This window comes from Macrobrachium rosenbergii, chromosome 28, assembly GCF_040412425.1.
Source record: "Macrobrachium rosenbergii isolate ZJJX-2024 chromosome 28, ASM4041242v1, whole genome shotgun sequence".
Classification (NCBI taxonomy): Eukaryota; Metazoa; Arthropoda; class Malacostraca; order Decapoda; family Palaemonidae; genus Macrobrachium; species Macrobrachium rosenbergii.
In genome coordinates, this window is record NC_089768.1 from 1,010,980 (window position 1) to 1,033,633 (window position 22,654).

Consider the following 22,654-nt stretch of genomic DNA (forward strand, 5'->3'; position numbering starts at 1 on the left):
TGGCCTAACTGGATGATTGGCTAATCTGGGGATCTACCAAAGAGTGCTGACCAAACTTGAGAGTGGTGGTCAACAGACACTAGTCAAAAGGTGTCCTAATATATAGGAACAAGTCTGTCTTACACCCAGCAGATATCTTCTGAGGCTGGGACTTTGTAGAGATACTCCTCGCAGCTGGCTGTCCCTTCCCAACAGCACTCAAACCAGAATAAGGAAGGACCTGAGAAGATTCCTTGCACAGACCAGCTTTTCCAGACGACATCTGGAACGGAGTCTGGGCTTGTTACTGTTGGCGTCTATGGTAGATCTAATCTTGTGATTGAGACTGTACGTGGGGTAAACAGTCTGGCTCTCACATGCCAGGAAAAGCTTTCTGATCACCTTCATCTGAGATTGGGAAGATACTTTGTCCACGGATTTGGAAGGGGTCTCTGGTGAACAGATTGAACTGACTCCGCTGTTCGTAGGAGTGATAATACATATGGGTGACTCCTTGATGGGTTGGGGAGGCCACTGGGAGGATCGTCAGGTAGCAGGAAGATCACATGTTCTGAGGAAGTGTCATATTAGCTTCCTGGAGCTGTTGCTTTCTCTCCATCTCAGAAAATTGGAAATTCCAAAAGGGACTCACGTTTGGTTGGTCCTTCAGTGTCTTGTATCAAGAGGCTGGGCTCGTGCTCAGCCCCTCTCAAGTGAGTAATTGCCAACATGCTTCCACATCCAGAAGTGGACCTGTTTGCAACATGCAATAACCATTAACTTCTGGTGTGTGTCTCTGAACCTGAACATTCAGGCAATAGCAAGAAATGCATTCCTACAAGACTAGAACGAATGGAGGATGATATACCTTTTTTCCTGCACTGTCCAAGATTTCAAAAGTTTTGAACAATATACTAGTTTTCAAAGGAACTGATTACCTAGTGGGCCCAAATTAACCAAACAGTCATTGGTTCCTTTCTTCTTCAACAATGGACAAGAGAATAGATTCCATTACAGTTTGGTGTTCTACCCCAGGCAGGGGGAGGGGAAGTCATCTATGCATTCTCCTTTCTGAACTGTGACCTTCACGTGTGAAGTTCTTAAATCTAGTCTTCCTGAAGATTTACCTAACATTGCTAGGTATCTCGTGCAAAAACTATAGATTTCATCTATCTGCCATACCAGTACATATGGAAAAATGGTCAGATTACCTCCACACTGAGAGACCAGTTGAAATCTGTTAAAACTGTTTTACATTTCATTATATATCTTTTGATGGCAAGTGCTTTGCTTTTACAACAATCATGGCTTACAAGGCAGCATTGTCAGAACTGCTGCTCTATGTTTTTGGAATTGATTTTAATATAGAAATTGTTAATCCCCTTCAGTCTTTTTCACTGCAAACGGCAGATCCTGCCAGGCTTCCCACTGGCTGGTCCCTGAATAAGGTTCTTAGACTCTGTCATCCCCTAAATTCAGTGGGCCCAATACAACTACAACTCATATGCTCCAAAAAGCAACCTTCTTGACCACTTTGGCATCAGAAACTAGGATTATTGTATTGGGTTCTTTTAGACAGGGACATTGTTTCATCACTCTTACACCTACCATTCCTGTCCAAGAATGAGGACCTTTTAAAGGGAAAATCCCCTTTTCTGATAAGGGAACTCAGTATTTTGCATAAAATATTATGCCTGGTTCAAGCACTCAAGGTTTACCTAGATGGTCCTATTTTTCCTACACCCAAGCAACAACAAACCACTCTCTCTAATATGGGCTGAGAATTATTATAGTGGCCCTCATTAAAAATGCAAAACCTCATTTGTTTCCTAAGTCACATGACATCCTAAAGGTGAGTATATTGTTAATTTTTTTTTGGAAATGTTTCCTTCGAAGAAGTCTCAGAGTGTACAGGGTGGTTACTAGACGTAGTATTCATGAACTGGGGAAGACACAACGATCCTGCAGCCACACCTGACATGATCAGGTAAGTCACTATAGAACCACAATGGATAATACATTTATAGGTTTGTGTGTCTCGTTCTTTACTGCCAGACCCGAATGGGTATCCGGAACAAAGAAACTGTTGATAACCTGTGACTTTACCTTGACTTGAAAATTCCTGAAACATTATTGCCATGAGAGTGGTGGTCATGCTGAGATATTGCTGGGGAAGGCAAAATAATCCCACATCCAGACCCAATATAATTAGGCAGTCACCTTAGCAGTACAAAGAATAATACAAATATAGGTTCGTGTGTCATTTCCTGTTCTTTACTGCCAAACCCTAATGCGTATCCAGAATAAAGAAAATGTGACTATAATTCAGACCAAAAATTTATCTGGGTTGTTGGGATTTATTTATTAGGAGCTAAGCCATTTCGTCACCTGTCAATTTCTTTTGTAAGTTCCTTTGCGGGCAAACAGTGGCTACACCATTAGAAAATAGGTTTTGACGTAGGAAAAATCTATTTTTGGTAACCGCTGTGAGTCCTAAAACACCCCTCACTTTCCCTGATGAAAAGGCATTGGACTGGGGTGAACAATTATCTTGCACAGACTGTGTAATGAGGAAGATAGCTGACATATACACTGTTGTCACATCTGCATGAGTAGGATGAAGGAAAAACCAAGGCTGTCATTGTGTTGACAGGAGATAAAGCCCTCCTGTCCTGAGTCCTTTATTATTCTATCACTGTGCCAACAAAGCACTATTCTGGCCAAATTGGCTGGTCTGTCTTATGGAGACCCATGGGGACCATGAGAGTGTAACTCCTTTGAGGACTCACAGCTGCTACCAAATATAAGTTTTCCCTATGTCAAAACCTGTTTATTATTATTATTATCATCACCATTATTATTATTAGGTAGTTTAACCATACCACTGAGTCAAAACTTGTATCTAGTGCCCTCTCCTGCTGCCACCAATCAAAAGTGGGAGGCAATTCTTCTGAGTAGCACAGAAATAAGGAAACAAAAGGAAACTGAGAAAGTTTCCTTTCAGTAGGAAGAGAGGTAGATGAGAGAACAGGAAAGAAATGAAAATTCAGAGGTGATTATAAAAATGGAATGAAGATCTGAGGGCTTATTCTACTGACAATCTCAGGCCATTAATGCACTGCAGAAAGAATATGTTTGATGCTATAGACTATTGTAAATTGAACCCATGAATAAAGGTATGATGCTTGCATACTTTAATCAACTTGTGTTCAGAATTTATACCATATATGGTTTCACTGCATAAGATTGCTGCCAGTATATACATTAATCTCATTTTGTCCTTGTCTAACCTAAGCCAGTGGTAGTCACTGCTGAATTCAGCAGAAAGTTGCCTCACACACATATAGGACTAAAGCCATTATGGTGTGCATGATATGGGTATGGGAACAGACATGAGGAATGTTGCAATCCCCAAAATACTGAGATAATTTGACATTAAATGTCTTAATTTAAGTTATTTGTTTTGTAGATACTGAACTGGGTATGGTAAAAAGACTTGATAACTTACTAAATTTGATGTTTTGTGTTAAATAATACATGGAAAGGAAAACCACCCCTATTCCCAATAAAGGTGTCAACAGAGCTTTGTCTATTAAGGCCTCAGTCAATCAATAACAGACATAAGATGTGTCCCAAAATACCTTTGTCTCTCTTGATAAGTGAGTCCAATATTCAACCAGTTCAAAAAGTTTACCAGCCTATGCCGAGTTCATAGGAAACCGGTAGCAAAGCCTCTTGTAGAATTATTCTCTCAGATCATCTACCATAACCAGTTTCTATGAATTTTCTATTCCTGATTTTTTTAGTGCTAAATAATGAACAAAGGTAAGTGCTATAAGAGCTTGAAAGGCCTGAAATAAGAAATTTAAAACTCACAATAAATATTGCAAGGTTAACTATTAAGAGTTGCTCTCTATTCACAAGGTAGAAACAAAAAACTTCATAGATAAGATGTTATATGAATAACTTGCAGTTGTCTCTCCAGCGACTTGATAAGGTGTGAGAGCATTTTAATTCAAGAAGTGTTGCATCCTTCATCCTACAATAGAGTAACCTTTGTACATTACAGTTTTACTTGTCCCCTATAAGTTGTTTCTATGTTATTTTAGTGTTAATCTATAGTTATCAGCTGAGACTTACCCTTCTGTAACACGTAAATAATTCTTGTTCTGTGAGTCAGAAGCAAAGTACCAACAGTACAATTCAGCACACCCTAAGGTGGTTACAAGGGTCATTGGATGTGGGATTCTGCAGGTCTTAAAATCAAGCAAGTAGCAAAGTAGTATGTGGTCTTTTCCTTCTGTACGATCAAAGCATTATAGAGAGACCATTCATGAAGCATTGCATTTTGACCATACCAGACTGTGTCAAAGATCCAACATTGGCACCAAGAAGAAAGGACATTTGGTAAGAATTTAGAGATAACCCTACAGATGAATTCTGAATGTTTAATATAAATAGCAGTGACATAACCTACCAAATTCAGTAGTTTTACAATAATTAGCATCTAACTAAACAACTAAGAAAAATGTTTGCTCACAATAAATTATGGTCCCTCAATGATAAATTAACTCTATCTTTGAATGAATCAGAAAGTTTACAAGGCTATTTCTCTTTCCCTCTCACATGCAACAAACAACAGTTAAAAAGGCCTTAGTCGATTGACAACAAACATCAGATATGTCCCAACAATACCTTTATCTTTGTTATTGTTATTATTATTGTTATTATTATTGTTATTATTATTATTATTATTATTATTATTATTCAGAAGATGAGCCCTACTCATATGGAACAAGCTCACATTATGACATACAATAACAAATGAGGACCAACCTCAAAGCAGAAGAAACTGAACACATGGCCTGTCCTTCCCTGGACAGTGCCTGAACCCTGTGGTATACCCTGTGGTTTCCTCTCCAAAAAGTGCTCAAGTGACTGCGGTGTGTGTGTGTGTGTGTGTGTGTGTGTGTGTGTATATTACACCAGTATATATAAAACAACAACAAACAGCAATCACACAAAAATATTTCAACAAAAAACATAAAACAGAAAGCAAACGACAGTCAGGCAGAGAAGCACAAAAAGACGTCTTCAAACAACAGCCTCCAAAAGCAAAGTGGAGTGCAGACCGATGAGTGGGCGAGGCTTTTCCCCTACCATCGGTAGTTAACAACCTTGTCTGAAAGCTAAATCCTATGTAAAGACTTTCAGGTTTTTATTTGTGTTGGAACAATTAGCTACCATTTTCTCTTAATAAGGGCGACAAGAAGTATTAGCCATGAAGTAAAGGATTAATATATAATACTTATAAAATACTGTACCTCAATGCCCAAAAATCGATCTACTTGATACCTTAATTTGAATTCTGTCTAATCAATTTGGAATTTCAACTGTTTTTATGAAAATGTTCAGCATTTTAACAAACATTTTCATCACCATACCTGAATTGTAGTTTTTGCTATTTCCAAGCCTGCGATGTCATCCCAGCTTACTGGTGGTCCACTGTCCATGATTTCATTCATTATCAGTTCTATCATTTTTGGTTCGATATTCTGTAAAAGAATCAATACAGTATACTCTTAATTCTCAATTAAAGTAACATTGTTTTATTTTTCATGTATCATTAATTTTCATAAATATATTAAAAAAATAATGAAATGGATATATACAGTATATAGTTACATTAACAAGGAGAGCAAGTACATTTTTAATTAAAACCTGCAAAAAGTTAATACATCAAAACTAGTTAATGAAACATTTGAATTTGCAAAATTGATATTGTTCCCAATGAGTTAGTATTTAGTAAAACCAAATGTGATAAATGTAACTGAATTAATAACATTAAATAATAAAAATAATAATTCTCTCTCTCTCTCTCTCTCTCTAACTGAGATGAGGGAATTTCTATGCATATGTAATATGTGTTTATTTGTTTTGTATGATAAATAAATTATTTACTAATTTTCAAATATTAATATTAAAGTATATACACAACAAAATATCAATTCATTAAAGAAAATATAGAGAATTGGTAAGATTTTAGTTCAATTCCCAATCTTTTTCTGTATCCGACTTGGGGGAAGGATGCAGGCGTAACTGTCATCACAAAAAAGGGTTAGCACCTGGCCAGAGAGTCTCTCTCTCTCTCTCTCTCTCTCTCACTGAGATAGATTTTTTAAGCAAATGTAACATACATGTTTATTTGTTTTGTATACTGTAGTTTTATAGATAAACGTAATGTCACTTTGTTATTACTTTTTTCATATTTTCCATGCTACAATTACAACATTTATGCATTTCTATAGCAAATTATGTAAAATTTTAACAGAAAACATATCAATTCCCAGTCTTCTTTGAAGCTTCGAGCGAGGGGCGGCGTAATCTAACTGTCAATTTATCTTGACATATTGACTGCCAAGGGTAGAAAATGTTGCCCACTTGGTCAAATAAAACAGTTATGATGGATACTGAAAAATCTCTCTCTCATGCCAAAGGATACTCAGAATGTGAGATGGATAGATAGACAGACAGATAGAAAGGGAGAGTGGTTGATAGAAAGATACTCTCTCTCTCTCTCTCTGTTATTGGCTGGAAGGATAGAAGTACATACGTATAAATTTTTAAGGGTGCAATGTTTAAGATGACTTTGCAATGATATTAATAATATAATTTCAAAGATTAATACAGTCATAACAGGATAATATTTTAAGGTACATTTGATGTAGGACGCTAGTTTAAGGTATACTTTGGTATTTGAACTTTTAAGACAGGCAGTTATAAGCATTTTTAGAGGGGGGAGGGGTGTTAACTATTCGCAGATTTTAACTATACATGGGGGGCTGTGGTACACATCGCCCACGGATATGGGGGGTTTACTGTACACATCTTGATCTTGCATTTTTTTTAATAAGCACACTACTTATAATTGGCCAACATCCATTGCCTTTAAATTGTCTGGACACAACAGACCCTCAAGGAAAAAAGATAGAAAAGAACAGTCATCACAGTGCATTCATGGGTGGAGCTATTGCCGGGGTTATACCTGAAATTCTTGAAAAGGAGAAAGGTCTTTACATTTCATATTTTTATTAAAAAAATATAGTACAAGATGCCTATCTCTCAGGCAGTCTCCCCTTGAATCTCCCACATTTTCATTCTCACTCACTCTATTTGACATAAACTCTACGCACATTGGTAACCAATTGTGGTTTTTCACAACTGTCACAAAGTTTAAATTAAAGATGGAGCCACTAGAACATGATTAAGAATAAAATAGTAACTGATTGTCACAGCAGTATTTGTATAATAATGATACGTGGGAACACCAAATAACATATGTCCTGGACATATCACGAGGGCGATATGTGTAACAAACAAAGAACTGACAACGTCTTTAGATTTCTTAAGATTTAGTAAGTGCCAACGTCTCTGACAAAAAATTACTACATCAACAGAATACTGGTTTTGGCCTATGTTCAGAGTTCATCATCAATATATTTACAGTTTATTACAAACTCCTTTCATCTCTGTAATACCAAGCTTATTATATTATTCAGTCATTTCCTTTACAATAATACCTTCCACTTAGAAAGAATCATACAAACGATTATCTACAACACATAATAACAGTGCCACTATCTTAATTATTACTGTAAACATTACAGATCATCAGGTTCATAGTAACAATTACAGTCAGTATTCATGTGACTGCAGAGGCAAGCACTGCATTCATCCTTAAACCAGCATTAACAACCACTACTGCTATGAGATTTCTTCATCTTTTTCTGTGTTCAACAGTAACCTCCTTTTCTATTTTTTTATTCCTAATGATGTGTATGTTTTTACCTATACAATAAAGTGATTAGCCTAACTCCCTTTCAGAGTGAATATGGAAGGATAATCACTGATTACTGAACAGTCACAGATGCACTGACTGTCTTCTGGCTTGCAGCCTTTGGTCTGGTATAATTTGCCAGAACTTCACAAGCACGCTTTCTTGTTCGTTCAAGAGAAAAGCTAGCACTGATATAATACAGTCTTCCGTTAGGTTTGCGGTTGCTTCATTCCTTATACTTTTGGCATGTTCCAATATCAGTAAAACCAACTAATTACAGAACAAGAGGCTTGTTAGTTGCCACATACAGTTACCTTTTGTTCATTATTCTAGCATTGGGTTTTATGTTTTAAATCAATGATGCTTTGCAAGTCCTAGTTTGAATTTATCTTTGCTGAAATTAAGTAGTAGCCTATATAATTTTTAGCTGTATTATTGAACCTGTTTCAGTATGCTTGTTCACTAAGTTATGCATTAATTTGTGTCTAATGACTTTAACCTTAGGTAATCATTTTGTAGTACTTAAATCAGTGTCATTACAAAGGGTTTTCTATTCTAGCTTCATTATCTGCTTGCTCAGTGTAAAACAATTTAGCAGATGTTCTAACCTGGAAGTCTGGTTAATCCGCCCAATGTAAATTTTATATAACAGTATTTTTCAAAGCATTTACTGTTATACATTGGTTTGCACATGATATCTAATTCAAATCTTTCTATAGGCAAGGTAAGATTCTACTTCTAGGCATGTCTTGCAATACAGTGCTACTTTTTGGCACTGAGCAAACCACACTGACTGCATAGTACGTAATTCAGAAATCAAGTTTGATCTGATCTTGTAAAAATATTTGTTCAAGGAATTATAGTTTTAGCATGATTCAGTCCTCAGTCTCTCACATATAAGCAAAAAAACCCTCCTTTGCCTGTCATGAAAATGACTTTGGGAATTAGTTATGCATTTCAGCTTTTTCTGGATTTATGAATGAATATCATAAAGGGGTCAACCAGAAATGAGCAAAGTAAACATGTGCAGCTGGTGGTCTAGGTGACACTCAGCTTTGTTACCAGAACAAATTTATCTTGAGAATGAAGAATAATTAATCTGGAATCCCTATACAACCAAGGCTATTTCTTTCTATTAAAAAAAAAAAACACAAATTCAGCAGCCATTTCTCTGAACAGTTTTTCAAAAAATCATACATTGTTGCCAGAATAAGCAAAAACCAAAGAAAAATGCATGAACATATTATGAAAGATATTTACATCACGTGTCCTTAAAAATAAAGCCTTAAGAATAATCCAAATGATAAAACGAGATGGTGAAAATTAATGAGAAATATAGAGGCCAAGATTTGAATGGTCAGACTAAGCGCTACACAAAAGTGTCTCTCTGTGATCAGAACAAGAGGAGAAGTGAGACTTTTCAATGGTAAGAAAAGGGGTTCCTCTTAAGAAATCTCACCTACCATCTTATTTCTTGATCTCCAACGACACTTGTAAGAAGGTACATTACCTTCAATCTCTCATCTTCCATAAGGCCTGCATGAGGACTCTCTTCATAATTATTGCCACGTTTTCCCATCTGCTGATGACTGCTACCAGGAAGGCACCTCCTTATCACTGCCCCACTACCAACACTGCAGGAAAGTTTTAAATATTATCTTTAGTTATTTTCTACCATGAAGACTCCAGAGGCAAAAGGATATTCCATACATAAGGGAAGAGCATAAAAATGAGATGTGGTGGTAAAGATAAATACAAATTATAAGGCGGCTAATAATTAGAATGATCAACATAAATCCTAGATGGAGAACCACATGAAAAGCACATTTTCGAAAGCTTAGCTGCTGCTCGTCCTCAAAGGAGTTACTGTCATGGTCGTCCCAGGGCTCCATAAGATAGACTGACCAATCTCAAAGAATTCTCATGATAGTTGGTCTTGGCCAGAATAGTGCTTTTGGCACAATGATAGAATATAAAGGACAAGAGGGCTCTGTCTCTTTGTCTACAATGACTGCCTTGGTTCTTTCTTCATCCTTCACACACCAATGTGACAACAGTGTGTATGTTGGCCATTTTCCTCATTACTTTCTTGGTCTCTGCAAAGTGAACTTTGCTGCCACTTTATTTTCTCTGAGACCTTACTTCGGTCGCCATGGAAGAACTAAACTCAGAAGCAAGTATGTTAAGTGCATAGGTTTAAGTCCCACTGAAAAGTTTTAGAACTTTAAAATTTTTAACTGGTAAGTTTACAGTTGTTAAAGTTGGGAGCCAATGGGTCTCCTGCAAGGTGAGAAGTTAAGCTGGATCGCTAGGCTCCGCTATAGTGCTGTACTGTTTTTATTTCCTATCTAATAAAGCGATATTTAACAATAATGCAATAATATTAGACATTTTGGTCATAAACTCATTAGCTAATGACTTTCTAATACTGGTAGATAATTTTATACTACCCAAAAACAGGAATCATGGTAGCCTAACTTCTCGTTTACAAAAAGTAGCTGTGATAGTATTTCTAAACATGCTTGACTTCCAAGCCTTGGTGTCTACTAAAAACCTGTTTTTCATTTGTAGTACAGCAACTGATGATCAAACTAAATGGATTCTGTGATATATAGACAGTTTCCATTTACACTTAATATCAGGAGTCTTTTATCAAGTGTGAATTGAAATTAATTTTTCAGATCTACTTATAACACATATTACTCCGTTGTTAGTGATGTCACGTTCAGAAAATTCTTGTGACAGTTGCTTTTTCCTACAGGAATATTAAATTTAAATTTTCATAATAGGATCTATGGTATCCAGTTAGTTTTGTCTTAATTGAGTAGAGTAACATTTGTGAGAAAATACTTTCAGGGCAAGGTTATGGTAATAATTATGAATTAATATTTTAATACACTACTACTGTACTGTCTTATGGATATAACCCATTGATTATGATACCTAACAGTATGCTATGGCTACATACTTGTGACCAAGTCAGCCTGTTTTATGTTAAGTGTGCTGCCTATACAGTGATTATAGGTAGTTAGCACTGGGTGGTTTCTAATAAACGCTTGTTCCTTTTATCACTACAGGGCTGCTATTACGGAGGACCCACAGATTACATGTGCCGCAGCAAATTGGTCGATTTACTTTTCAATTGCGAGTGCAGTTCATGCCACCTGCCGTGAACACAGTCCTTGTAGGAATAAAGGAAAATCTGGTTGGTCACTGTTATGTGTGAAACATGTAACATGCTCCAGGCAGCTAGCTTAAATGATGAAAGAGCTGACTTTAAGCTGTCTCTGAGGGTCATAGATTTCAGTAGTGGTACAGAAGGAGACTACACCTTTCCGACGTAACTCCAGAAAAGTGCATTTCCTTCCCCCCTCTGAGCAGAATCCATGTTTAGACCAATACTCCAAAGCATTGGTTACAGAACCTCCTGCATCAACTCCACTGATGGAGATGAGGAGTCTTTCCTTGGGAGAAATGTCATTAATATTGGATAGGAAGCAGACAGCCATAGAAACTGCCCTCCTGAATGAGGAAGGTCCAGGGACACAGTCTTCTGCTTTACACGACAGGGATACGTCAGATGAGGATCTTGTCTCCCTCATGCAGCAATCAGATATTGAAGGGTATCCTGATAGGGTCCATCCAACCCTATCTGAAGTGTCTGTTTCTTCCAGTGGGTACAGTGACTTATCCTGGACTTCTATACTGCCAGGCAGGGGTGATCCAACTGCTTTGGCTCAATCAGTTCATGCAGGCACTCCTGATAGGGAAATTCTACTTGTAGTAATTTCAGAATTCCAGGAGGAAATTATGAGCAGTATCAAGGATGTCCTTGTTACTAAGCGTCAGTACATCAGAGACGCCATCCATAATTCCCAATAGGAAATCCTGGATACTGAATCAGATGTAATGTTTAAAAACTTCTCAGCCTTTAAATGAGAGAATACAGAGGCTGCACAGTCTGCCCAGGCAGAGACTGGTTCTCTCACCAAAAAACTTAAATCATGGGAACAGAGTAATAAAAATCCCAAGCCCAAAAAGTTTAATAAATTGTCTAGATCCCTATTGGAATCAGAACAGGTATTATGAGACAGCTTACCCACTCCCAAGCCCTGACTAGTAATAATAATACAACCAGGTAAGACTATAAAACTTCAAATCAAAATGTAGTATGGGCACCATTATCCGCCCCCAATGATACTGATAACCCCCTGGCGAGACGCCTCAATGAGTATCCTGTCACCAGATGGAAAATACCTTATTAATGGAAGGAAAACCACGACTGAAGTTAAACACGTAGAATTCCGGGCTAGAGTAGCTTCTCCTAATACTGAATGATGCTTGGTCCCTCCTTCAATAGGAATTCAGAAATTGCAGAAGGGTATCCTGCCTATGAATATAGTAATGAAAGCCTTAGAAACAATGGGCGGATCTCAGATCATGTTTTGGCAGGGAGTAGGATGAGTAAAACACCCTCAGTTCTGTTTACTACTAATCATAAGAACACAAGAATTTTGAATCAGACTCGAACCGTTGCATTGGACGGCGGACCGACCGTTAGGCGGAAATATGCTACTGACAAATATTGGTCCAAAATATCAGTCAACTTATTATAATACGATCCCATTAAATTATAATTTCTGACAAAAAGGGCACCTTTGCTATGAAGAAGAAAATGGGCAGGGGCTAAAGCACCCCAAGCCCGGCACTTGAGCACGCCCCTGAAGTGGGGTCTAACTGGTGCATTATAATGCATTAGCATTATCTTCTTTTTCCTGGTGGTACATTGATGGCCACTGTGTCCTGATATTTTCTGAGCTTTATTTTCAATTTATAAACACTGCTTAGAGAGTTGCACGGGTCCTTCTCTTTATGACAACTCTTCATCTCTTTGCCATGTAAGTTATAAAGTAAAATAAAATTATCTTTAATTTCCCAAGCGGTAAGCCAGAAGTGTTTTGCATAGGAGAAATTTTACACCATTTCAGAAATCTAAAAGAGTTAGGATGAAAACTTTCATTGTCAAAAAAATCTGCACAATTGTAACATTTGATGACACAAGCCTAACTAAAACTTTTAAAGGGTTAAGCAAACCATCAAAAACAGAAACTTAAATCCAAAACTAAGGAAGGTCATAGTACAGAGGTTTTGGCATCGATTAAGTTTTGAGAACATTAGTTAAACAGTCACAACCATGCATGAGGCAATTAAACATGACACAGCCACCATAAATGGCACCACAAGCAATGAAATCAAAACTACTACAAATGAAAATTGGCTGGAGGGTCTCCTGTAGCTTTGGCAAGATCTACATCTGAATAAAGGATTCAAGAACTTTTGTGTTTGCTGAAGCACTTAACAAATCCTCTTTCCAGGTTTATGCTATGAAAACAAAAAAGCTTGAGTTTAAGCTATGAAAACAAAAAGGCTTGAACTCCCACATGTATGGACACAAAGTAAATGTTCTACCCTAATATTCTACCATTCTTACATAGTATAAAAGAACGAAAATAATTTTAATATGGCATATTCCTAATTAAAAAAAATTGTTTCAGGAAATAAAATAAAAAGTATTTAAAATTCTTACTCTTCATCCTCTGGTTTCCTAACAGGTGGGACGAACTTGTTGTTAACTGTCCTCCTGACACCCAAAGACCTTTTACCCGATCCATATAAATCAGCATTCATTGCCCCTTGACCATACTTCTTTTGATGATCAAGAGCCTGGAAAAAAAAAACCTGAATAATTAACAAGCACAAAGCAAAAAACTGGCCTCTTGGCAAACCAGGCTGTTTTGACTATTGGCCATTCATGAATCATTTTCTTTTCCCACAAGTTTAAACCTACATTTCCTGTCCTTTCTGTAACTTCATACATCACTCCGCTCAAAGATATTCAACAACCATGGAGACTTACTTTCACACCATACTCTTCCACCTACTTATTCTTAAAAAATGTTTCTCCTCCATTGTAAAAACTTTTTATCGGTCTCAGTAACTTACTCCCAACAACTTCCACATTGCACCTCTAGAGATTTAGCCATACACTTTTTCCAAATGCTTGTATGTATACCACACACAGCTTTTCCCTTTCCTCCCACGCGACTTTCATAATAAAATAACTTGATCCACACACCCTCTTCCTTGTTACAACCCACAGTGTTCTTTCCCTTTCAGTCATGTAATCTGTTTACTTTCTCAGTCAAAATCATACCATACCTTTTCCATGGTATGCTAAGTAACATTACGAGCCTATGATTCTTTTAGCTCCCTTCATCACCTTTACTTACATACAAAGGAACAACTATTCTCATCATCCATTCCTTCATTCAGAACCTTCCCTTCATCCGGGAATACCATACAAAGATATTGGAACAAATTTTAAGGTAATATTACTATTCTTACTGCTGTACAAATGCAGAAAATACTTTTAGCATGTTAATATTAAAATCAAAATCATCTCCCCATCTTGTTAATTATGTTTACAATACCAATGGCTTGCTTAAGTCATAATGGGCCTTTCCACTTGCGTGTTCACAGTGAATGACCTTTTATCAATCTCAAAGAAACAAATAAAGGTCTCACCAACTGATGAGCTGCAGTTTTAAAGAAAGGGCTATCTTTATCCTCACAACTGCTGTTACCGGGATTGCTGACAGCTTCTCGGGGACTGGCACCATAAACAAAATTTCCACCTATAATAAAATTGGGATGAAATTCAACCCATCATGCTCTTTTACTTCTTTATTCAGATTAAAGTGCAATTCATATTACATTATCAGATAAAAAATGAAGTCCATAAAAGCCTCTTAAGGGTAAAAAATATAAATTTTTAAGATAATTCCTTTGCTAAAGCACACATTTATGTATAAGTGCATATCACTTATATTGTTGAATTGACTTTGTTATGGTATGATAGATTTTCCTCTTAGAATGTGTACATATACAATGAAATGACTCTGTCATGGTATGATAGATTTTCCTCTTAGAATGTGTGCATATACAATGAAATGACTCTGTCATGGTATGATAGATTTTCCTCTTAGAATGTGTGCATATACAATGAAATGACTCTGTCATGGTATGATAGATTTTCCTCTTAGAATGTGTGCATATACAATGAAATGACTCTGTCATGGTATGATAGATTTTCCTCTTGGAATGTGTGCATATACAATGAAATACATACAGTAATCCCTTGATTATCCAGATCTTCATTGTCCGGACATCAACATTATCTGGGCACAACCAGACCCAAGGGCCCAACGATACACAGTCACCACCTACTTACAAACGTTCAGTTTACGAACATTCAGAGATATGAACAGACAGGGTCACAAGTTAAAACTGTCTTTGGCATGCTCCCCTTTACCACCTGAAAGTTCAAATTTTGCCTAGTACGAATTTTTGCAAAGAACAGAACACCAGGAAGAAGAAGAGCCTGTTCCTTTAACCCTTTTCCTGATGGCCTCGGATATTCTCGTGACTAACTACCGTGTATTCTTACGGTCACAAGAATACTCGTTCATACTCGTAAAATAATCCTGCTTATTTCTATCTTCCCGATTTAACTCGTTCTTTGACGAATTCAAATTTTCTATATTTCCTCTTCCTAAAGGAAATGTTTAGTATGTATTTTTGCCAATAGATGGCAGTTTGCATTGTTTACTTTATGAACCTCCAATGCCAGATGCTGCTCCTGCAAATTCTCTCCAAGTTCATAACCTTCAAAGCAAAGAAAAAATACAAAATTTTTAATGCTGCATGAATCTAAATTTTATTTTCTTCATTATAACTTTCTAACATCCAAAGTAATTCTTTATATTACTGCATTATTTAAAAATACAGTGAAAATAGTATAACTCAAGAATGCAAACATCAACAAAAATTATGCACTACATATTAAAAACCAGCTTAAGAACAATTCAAGATACGAACGGCCGTCCGGAATGTAATTCGTTTTGGAAGTATGGTAGTGACTGTATGTATGTATGTATGTATGTACAGTATGTATATATATATATATATATATATATATATATATATATATATATATATATATATATATATATATATATATATATATATATATATATATATATATATATATATATATATATATATATATATATATATATATATATATATATATATATATATATATATATATATATATATATATATATATATATATATATATATATATATATATATATATATATATATATATATATATATATATATATATATATATATATATATATATATATATATATATATATATATATATATATATATATGTATATATATACTGTATAGTCATGAAGTGTACCAAGCACCTAGTTATTACACCACTAATCACAGAATTCAAAAATTTACCTCACTTCAGTCAGATAACAGAACTCTCATAACAATAAAAATTACAACTGAGTACTCTCAAGGTAACAGTGGTCCCTTAACCCTTAAACGTCGTCCAAAATTGTCTGTCGAATGCCGAGTGGACGTTGCAAACGTCGACTGAAAATGCTTTTTTTAAATATTCGCGGAAAAATAATTGTAGGCCTAGTTTGCGGAAGATTTCAAATCCCGCGCCTCGGCAGATGCTGGGAGTTCACGGATCTAGCTGTTGTTTTGTTTCTGAGCGTCACCCAGACGTGCATGCGCGAATTTCCCCCATCTCGCATCAGAGAGCATCAAAGCAGCACCTTGTGGGAGCGATATTTTGACGCAGACGTGTTTTGTTGAACTTTTGCGAGTGTTAGCGTATTCGTGCTGCAACAGAACGTTTGCAGAGATGTCACAAAGGCATCAGGACCGTGAAAGGCGCATACTGCCTGTCGGAAGTGAGCGTGTGAGGCGAGTTTTAGACTGGGATGCTGGAGAAGGACCCAGCATCCAAAGTGAATTTTAACATTCAGTCAACTTTGACTCGACCGAAATGATCGAAAAACGCATCCGTAAGCCATAATTATTACATTTGAGTAACAATCAATCATTTACCTTCATTTTGCAACAAACGGAAAGTCTCTAGCACAATATTTAGAATTTTGGTGAATTTTTGAAAAAAAAATTTTCCTCCGCTCCACACGCGCGAACTCCACTAAAAATCCTGTCATTTCTTGTGTCAGCTTGCCATAATTTTTTCGCCATTTCATATTATTCGTTACATAAAGTGTTATACATCAAAATGTGCGCAATTTCATTTAGAATACAACAAAAAATATATCATTCCCTTAGCTCTTCACAGTGTTTTAATATTTACATCGAAATCACGATAACTGACAAAATTTTAACATTTGGTCAACTTTGACTCGACCGAAATGATCGAAAAACGCATCCGTAAGCCATAATTATTACATTCGAGTAACAATCAATCATTTACCTTCATTTTGCAACAAACGGAAAGTCTCTAGAACAATATTTAGAATTTTGGTGAATTTTTGAAAAAAATTTTCCTCCGCTCCGTGCGCGCGAACTCCGCTGAAAATCCTGTCATTTCTTGCGTCAGCTTGCCGTAATTTTTTCGTCGTTTCATATTATTCGTTACATAAAGTGTTATACATCAAAATGTGCGAATTTTCATGTAGAATACAACAAAAAATATATCATTCCTTTAGCTCTTCACAGTGTTTTAATATTTACATCGAAATCACAATAAATGACAAAATTTTAACATTCGGTCAACTTTGATTCGACTGAAATGATCGAAAAACGCATCCGTAAGCCATAATTATTACATTCGAGTAACAATCAATCATTTACCTTCATTTTGCAACAAACGGAAAGTCTCTAGCACATTATTTAGATTTTTGGTGAATTTTTGAAAAAAAATCAATTTTCCTTTGCTCATGGCAAGCACGCATTCGCTGAAAATCCTAGCATTTCTTGCGTCAGCTTGCCGTAATTTTTTCGCTGTTTCATATTATTCGTTACATAAAATGTTATACATCAAAATGTGCGCAATTTCATGTAGAATACAACAAAAAATATGTCATTCCTTTAGCTCTTCACAGTTTTTTAATATTTTCGCCAAAATCACGATAACTGACAAAATTTTAACATTTGGTCAACTTTGATTCGACCGAAATGATCGAAAAACGCATCCGTAAGCCATAATTATTACATTCGAGTAACAATCAATCATTTACCTTCATTTTGCAACAAACGGAAAGTCTCTAGCACATTATTTAGATTTTTGGTGAATATTTGAAAAAAAAATTTTCCTTCGCTCCGCGCGCGTGTACTCCGCTGAAAATCCTAGCATTTCTTGTGTCAGCTTGCCGTAATTTTTTCGCCGTTTCATATTATTCGTTACATAAAGTGTTATACATCAAAATGTGCGAATTTTCATGTAGAATACAACAAAAAATATGTCATTCCTTTAGCTCTTCACAGTTTTTTAATATTTTCGCCGACATCACGATAACTGATAAAATTTTAACATTCGGTCAACTTTGATTCGACCGAAATGATAGAAAAATGCATCCGTAAGCCATAATTATTACATTCGAGTAACAATCAATCATTTACCTTCATTTTGCAACAAACGGAAAGTCTCTAGCACATATTTAGATTTTTGGTGAATTTTTTAAAAAAAAATCAATTTTCCTTTGCTCACTCAAGCGCCGCATTCGCTGAAAATCCTAGCATTTCTTGCGTCAGCTTGCCGTAATTTTTTCGCTGTTTCATATTATTCATTACATAAAGTGTTATACATCAAAATGTGCGCAATTTCATGTAGAATACAACAAAAAATATATCATTCTTTTAGCTCTTCACAGTTTTTTTTATACTTACATCGAAATAACGATAAATAGAAAAAAATCAACCTTCGGTCAACTTTAACTCGATCGAAATGGTTCAAAAATGCAATTGTAAGCTAAAAGACTTACAGCCTAGTAATATTCAATCAATTTCCTTCATTTTGGCACAATTGGAAAGTCTCTAGCACAATATTTTGATTTTTGGTGAATTTTTGAAAAAAACTTTTTTTACGTCCGCTCGTTACGAATTCATGCATCATTTTGTGATAATATTTTCTCTGTGTTGCTTTAATCGTTTTACAATCTGTTATATACCAAAATCATCGCAATTTAGTGTACAATACAACTAAAAAAATTAACTCATTAGCTTCAACCGTTTTCCTTACAGCGCGATTTGTATACAATTATATACGAGCTTTTTTTTTTGCTGTCATATATTCCAATATTTATATATGATAATGATATTTTTTTTATTTCTGATGATTGCATACTAAACTTCAGGCAATGAGAAAAAAAGGAGCCAAAAATGAACTCTTAATCTTGAAAACTAAGCACGCTGTGATTTTTTGAAAAAAAAAAATTTTTTCCGCTTCGGCGCTACCTCTTGGAGGCCGCCGGCATACGGGAGACGTTTTTTAAAATAGGGCTTTGGCGTTAAAGGGTTAAAAAGCTTATCAATCGTGTGAAAAATCAAACTAAGTTTATCAAAACAAGTGTGAGGTATCAGCAATTAAACAGGAAATATACTAGAGTAAAAGGGCATCACTCCATCAAACAACTTTGACTGTTTCCCTGGTCTTAATTCACTTCAGCAAAACTAAAGGAACAAAACATGTTTATCACTTTGCCTTATGCACACAATTAATCCTATTCACTGGTGGTCAATAAATGAAACACTGTTTTTCAAAAATTTTAAATACAAACATTTATTTTTAAATTCAAAATTTATAATTAGAATTCACAATCTGAAAAAATTTACTATTACTTGAAAACAACACAAAATTTAATTAATTCTTGAATTAAATTATCAAACAAAACTAAATCACAAAACTTTATCAAGAAATTAAATTAATCAAGCAAAATTTAAACTATTAAGAATTACACAAGATTTGAAAAGAAAATCTTAATAAATGAAAATTAAATCAAGTATGCAATGTTAAATTATTAAGAATTTTAGAATACTAAGTAAATAAATGCTAAATCACCAACATACAAAATGTGAAAAATCAAGAGATTGCCAACACAAGAACACAAAAAATACACATAAGATTTAACAAAACAATTTCAATAAGGCAAAAATTTCTCAATATACCTTATTATACCATGCTAATAATAAGTAAAATTCACTTTACCTTACATATGCTTGTGAAAACTTTTGCAAAATCACCTAAAATGCAGCTGTTTTATATTCACAAAACACTTTTTTTGTTAGGCACCATTACACACTTTTCCTACATTCAGATCTCAAAAGCTAAGTTTAATATCAATGACCACACAAAGAGAGAGGAAACCACACAAACGGTCTCTAAAATCAGAATGAACAAACTTTTTTGGATTCCTGCAAGAAATGAAACTATCAGATCACGTCATTACTCCTGAGTAAAACGTTTTGGGGCCAACTAACGCATCAGAACAATACGTGATCAGAGCAACACAATCTTACAAAACATGACGTAATTGATTGAGATACCTGCGTTTACTCTCAAAAAAGCATATGTGACTTGAGCAGAAAATCGTATGGGACGAAGCTCTTAATGAAATCTCAACACAATCAAAACAAACGGCACCTGGCTAGCCATAAACGGCACGCTTTCAAAACGTGACGAAGAACCAAAGTTGGTTTTCAGAACGATACATGAAACATTGGAAAATCATTTGTCTTTTTCTTGTATGAGACAAAACCTTACACTACTCGACTGCCATTCCCTCACTTGTTAATGCATTATCTTTCGCGATGACAACTGAACCAAAACACTACATACGAAATCATGAGTACAGAGCACGTGTTGCTGGGAGACAAATGCGTGATCACATACTATGCTATTATTAAAACATGTTACTAATTCTAAATTACGCTGTTAAGTTATCTAAATCACCAACTCTTTTGAGATCTGACATCACACTACATACGATATTTCAACAATTACTATTATTAAATAGAACGCACTATAACTAGAATAGCAAATATATCAAAATCATGGAATGCTACACACATTGCAAAGCAATATCATGAAAATACACACACACACACACACACACATATATATATATATATATATATATATATATATATATATATATATATATATATATATATATATATATATATATATATATATATATATATATATATATATATATATATATATATATATATATATATATATATATATATATATATATATATATATATATATATATATATATATATATATATATATATATATATATATATACATATACAGGGTGGTTCAAAATTAGAGCTCCTCTCTACAGCATAAACTAAAATTGATATGGACAAAAACAAAAGTAATTCAGAACAGGCATTTATTTAAGTTTCTCTCGGAGTGTTTAATATTTTGTGTGGCCCCCATCTGCCTGTACCACAGCCTGCAATCCTTGAGGGTTATGATTTTAGCAAATTGCAAAAAAGCTGAGACTCATGAAATCAAATCGCAAAAAACCTGAGACTCAAACTCCATTTCCCTGAGCACTTCGGTCACCTCTTTTGGCAGGTCGTCGAGGTTTGGTATACCATCATAGTTCTGTGCGCGCTTCAACACAATCCTTTAAGATACTACCAATGTTTTCACAAACATTAAGGTCAGGGGAGCTCCCTGGAAACTCACTTGACGAGAACAAATTGATACCACTGTTTCGAAGCAGCTCCTGTATCTGAAGAGCCTTGAAACATGGTGCCTTATCATGCAAAAATGTGACTTCTTCAACAGATAACACATTTTCAGGATCTTTGAGGAAAGCAAATACTCCACCAGTAAGCAAAGTTTCTCTGAAGTATTCGCCATTCCATGATTGTCCTTTTTCTTTGATGATCCACACTAACTGTTTGGCTGTGAAACAGAGAAAAATTCCCAAAAATTCAGGAAATTTCACAACTTGGCGATAGCGCATGTCATCGCTGATATCATCCAACTTTGCAGCCCAAATGATGTAATTTTTATGATCTGGCTTCCTGACTGTGTAAATGAAGAATTCATCTGATGCGGCAACATGGAGAAAGTCAGCTTCATCCCAATCTTTAAGAAATGAACCATAAGTGATGTTGGGCTTGCTGATAACATGAAATGGCTTGATACCAGATTTTTTCAACTCACGATTTACAGCACTATAACTTCTCTTCTTTCCCTTTTTTGTTTCTAGTTCAAGCGCCAATTTACATAGAGACTTTCTTGGTCTACCCACTGCCTCAGCTATGATGTCTTTTGACTCCTGAGAAAGGACTTCAGGCCTTCCAAGATTCTCACTCTTTTTGCGATGACAGTCATATGGAATTTTGTTCTAGTTTCTTTTAACAAAGGATTCATCTCTTTTAGTGTATTTAGCTATCCAGGAACGTGAAATGAAGGATGCGCCAGCATCCCTGGCCTCTCTGAAGGTTTTAGCCCGGATTCAGTCAATCCATCTGATTTCCTCCGAGTTGTTAGCCATGGCCATATCTAACTCTGTCACTCAGTCTGAAAATACATGTAAGAAATGTAAAATGAAAAATAGCTTAATAGAAACTTAAAATAATGTACTTGGAAATAGGCTATAGCAGAAAACTTCATAACTTTCCATTTGTTCTGTGGAGGGGGGGGGGCCTCTAATTTCGAAACACCTGGTACAGTCATACCTCGAAATTACACGAGGTTAGGTTCCGGAGCCCCTCGTGCAAGGTGAATTTTTGCGTAAGTTTGGCATGGTCTTTAAAAATGCTAATAAATGTTTATTTCCAGAGTTTAAGTACTAAATATGACCCTAATCATGCTCCCAAAGTATTAAGCTAACTTTTAAATGAACTAAAGTTAGTGTAATTTTATTTAAAATTTAGCTTATTACCCTTAAAAAAGGAATA

General features: G+C 35.4%; 1 protein-coding gene across 2 annotated transcripts in view; it reads right to left on the reverse strand.

The window, feature by feature from the left end:
* The window catches only part of LOC136853967 (fidgetin-like protein 1), a 133,518-nt gene that overhangs the window by 60,285 nt on the left and 50,579 nt on the right, over positions 1-22,654 (reverse strand). For both annotated transcript variants that reach the window (XM_067129884.1, XM_067129885.1), the window contains exons 6-9: positions 14,402-14,511; positions 13,404-13,540; positions 9,327-9,450; positions 5,424-5,534 (exon numbers count right to left, since the gene is read on the reverse strand). In XM_067129884.1, the coding sequence (XP_066985985.1) occupies positions 5,424-5,534; positions 9,327-9,450; positions 13,404-13,540; positions 14,402-14,511 (482 nt within the window). The remainder of the gene's footprint in view (positions 1-5,423; positions 5,535-9,326; positions 9,451-13,403; positions 13,541-14,401; positions 14,512-22,654) is intronic.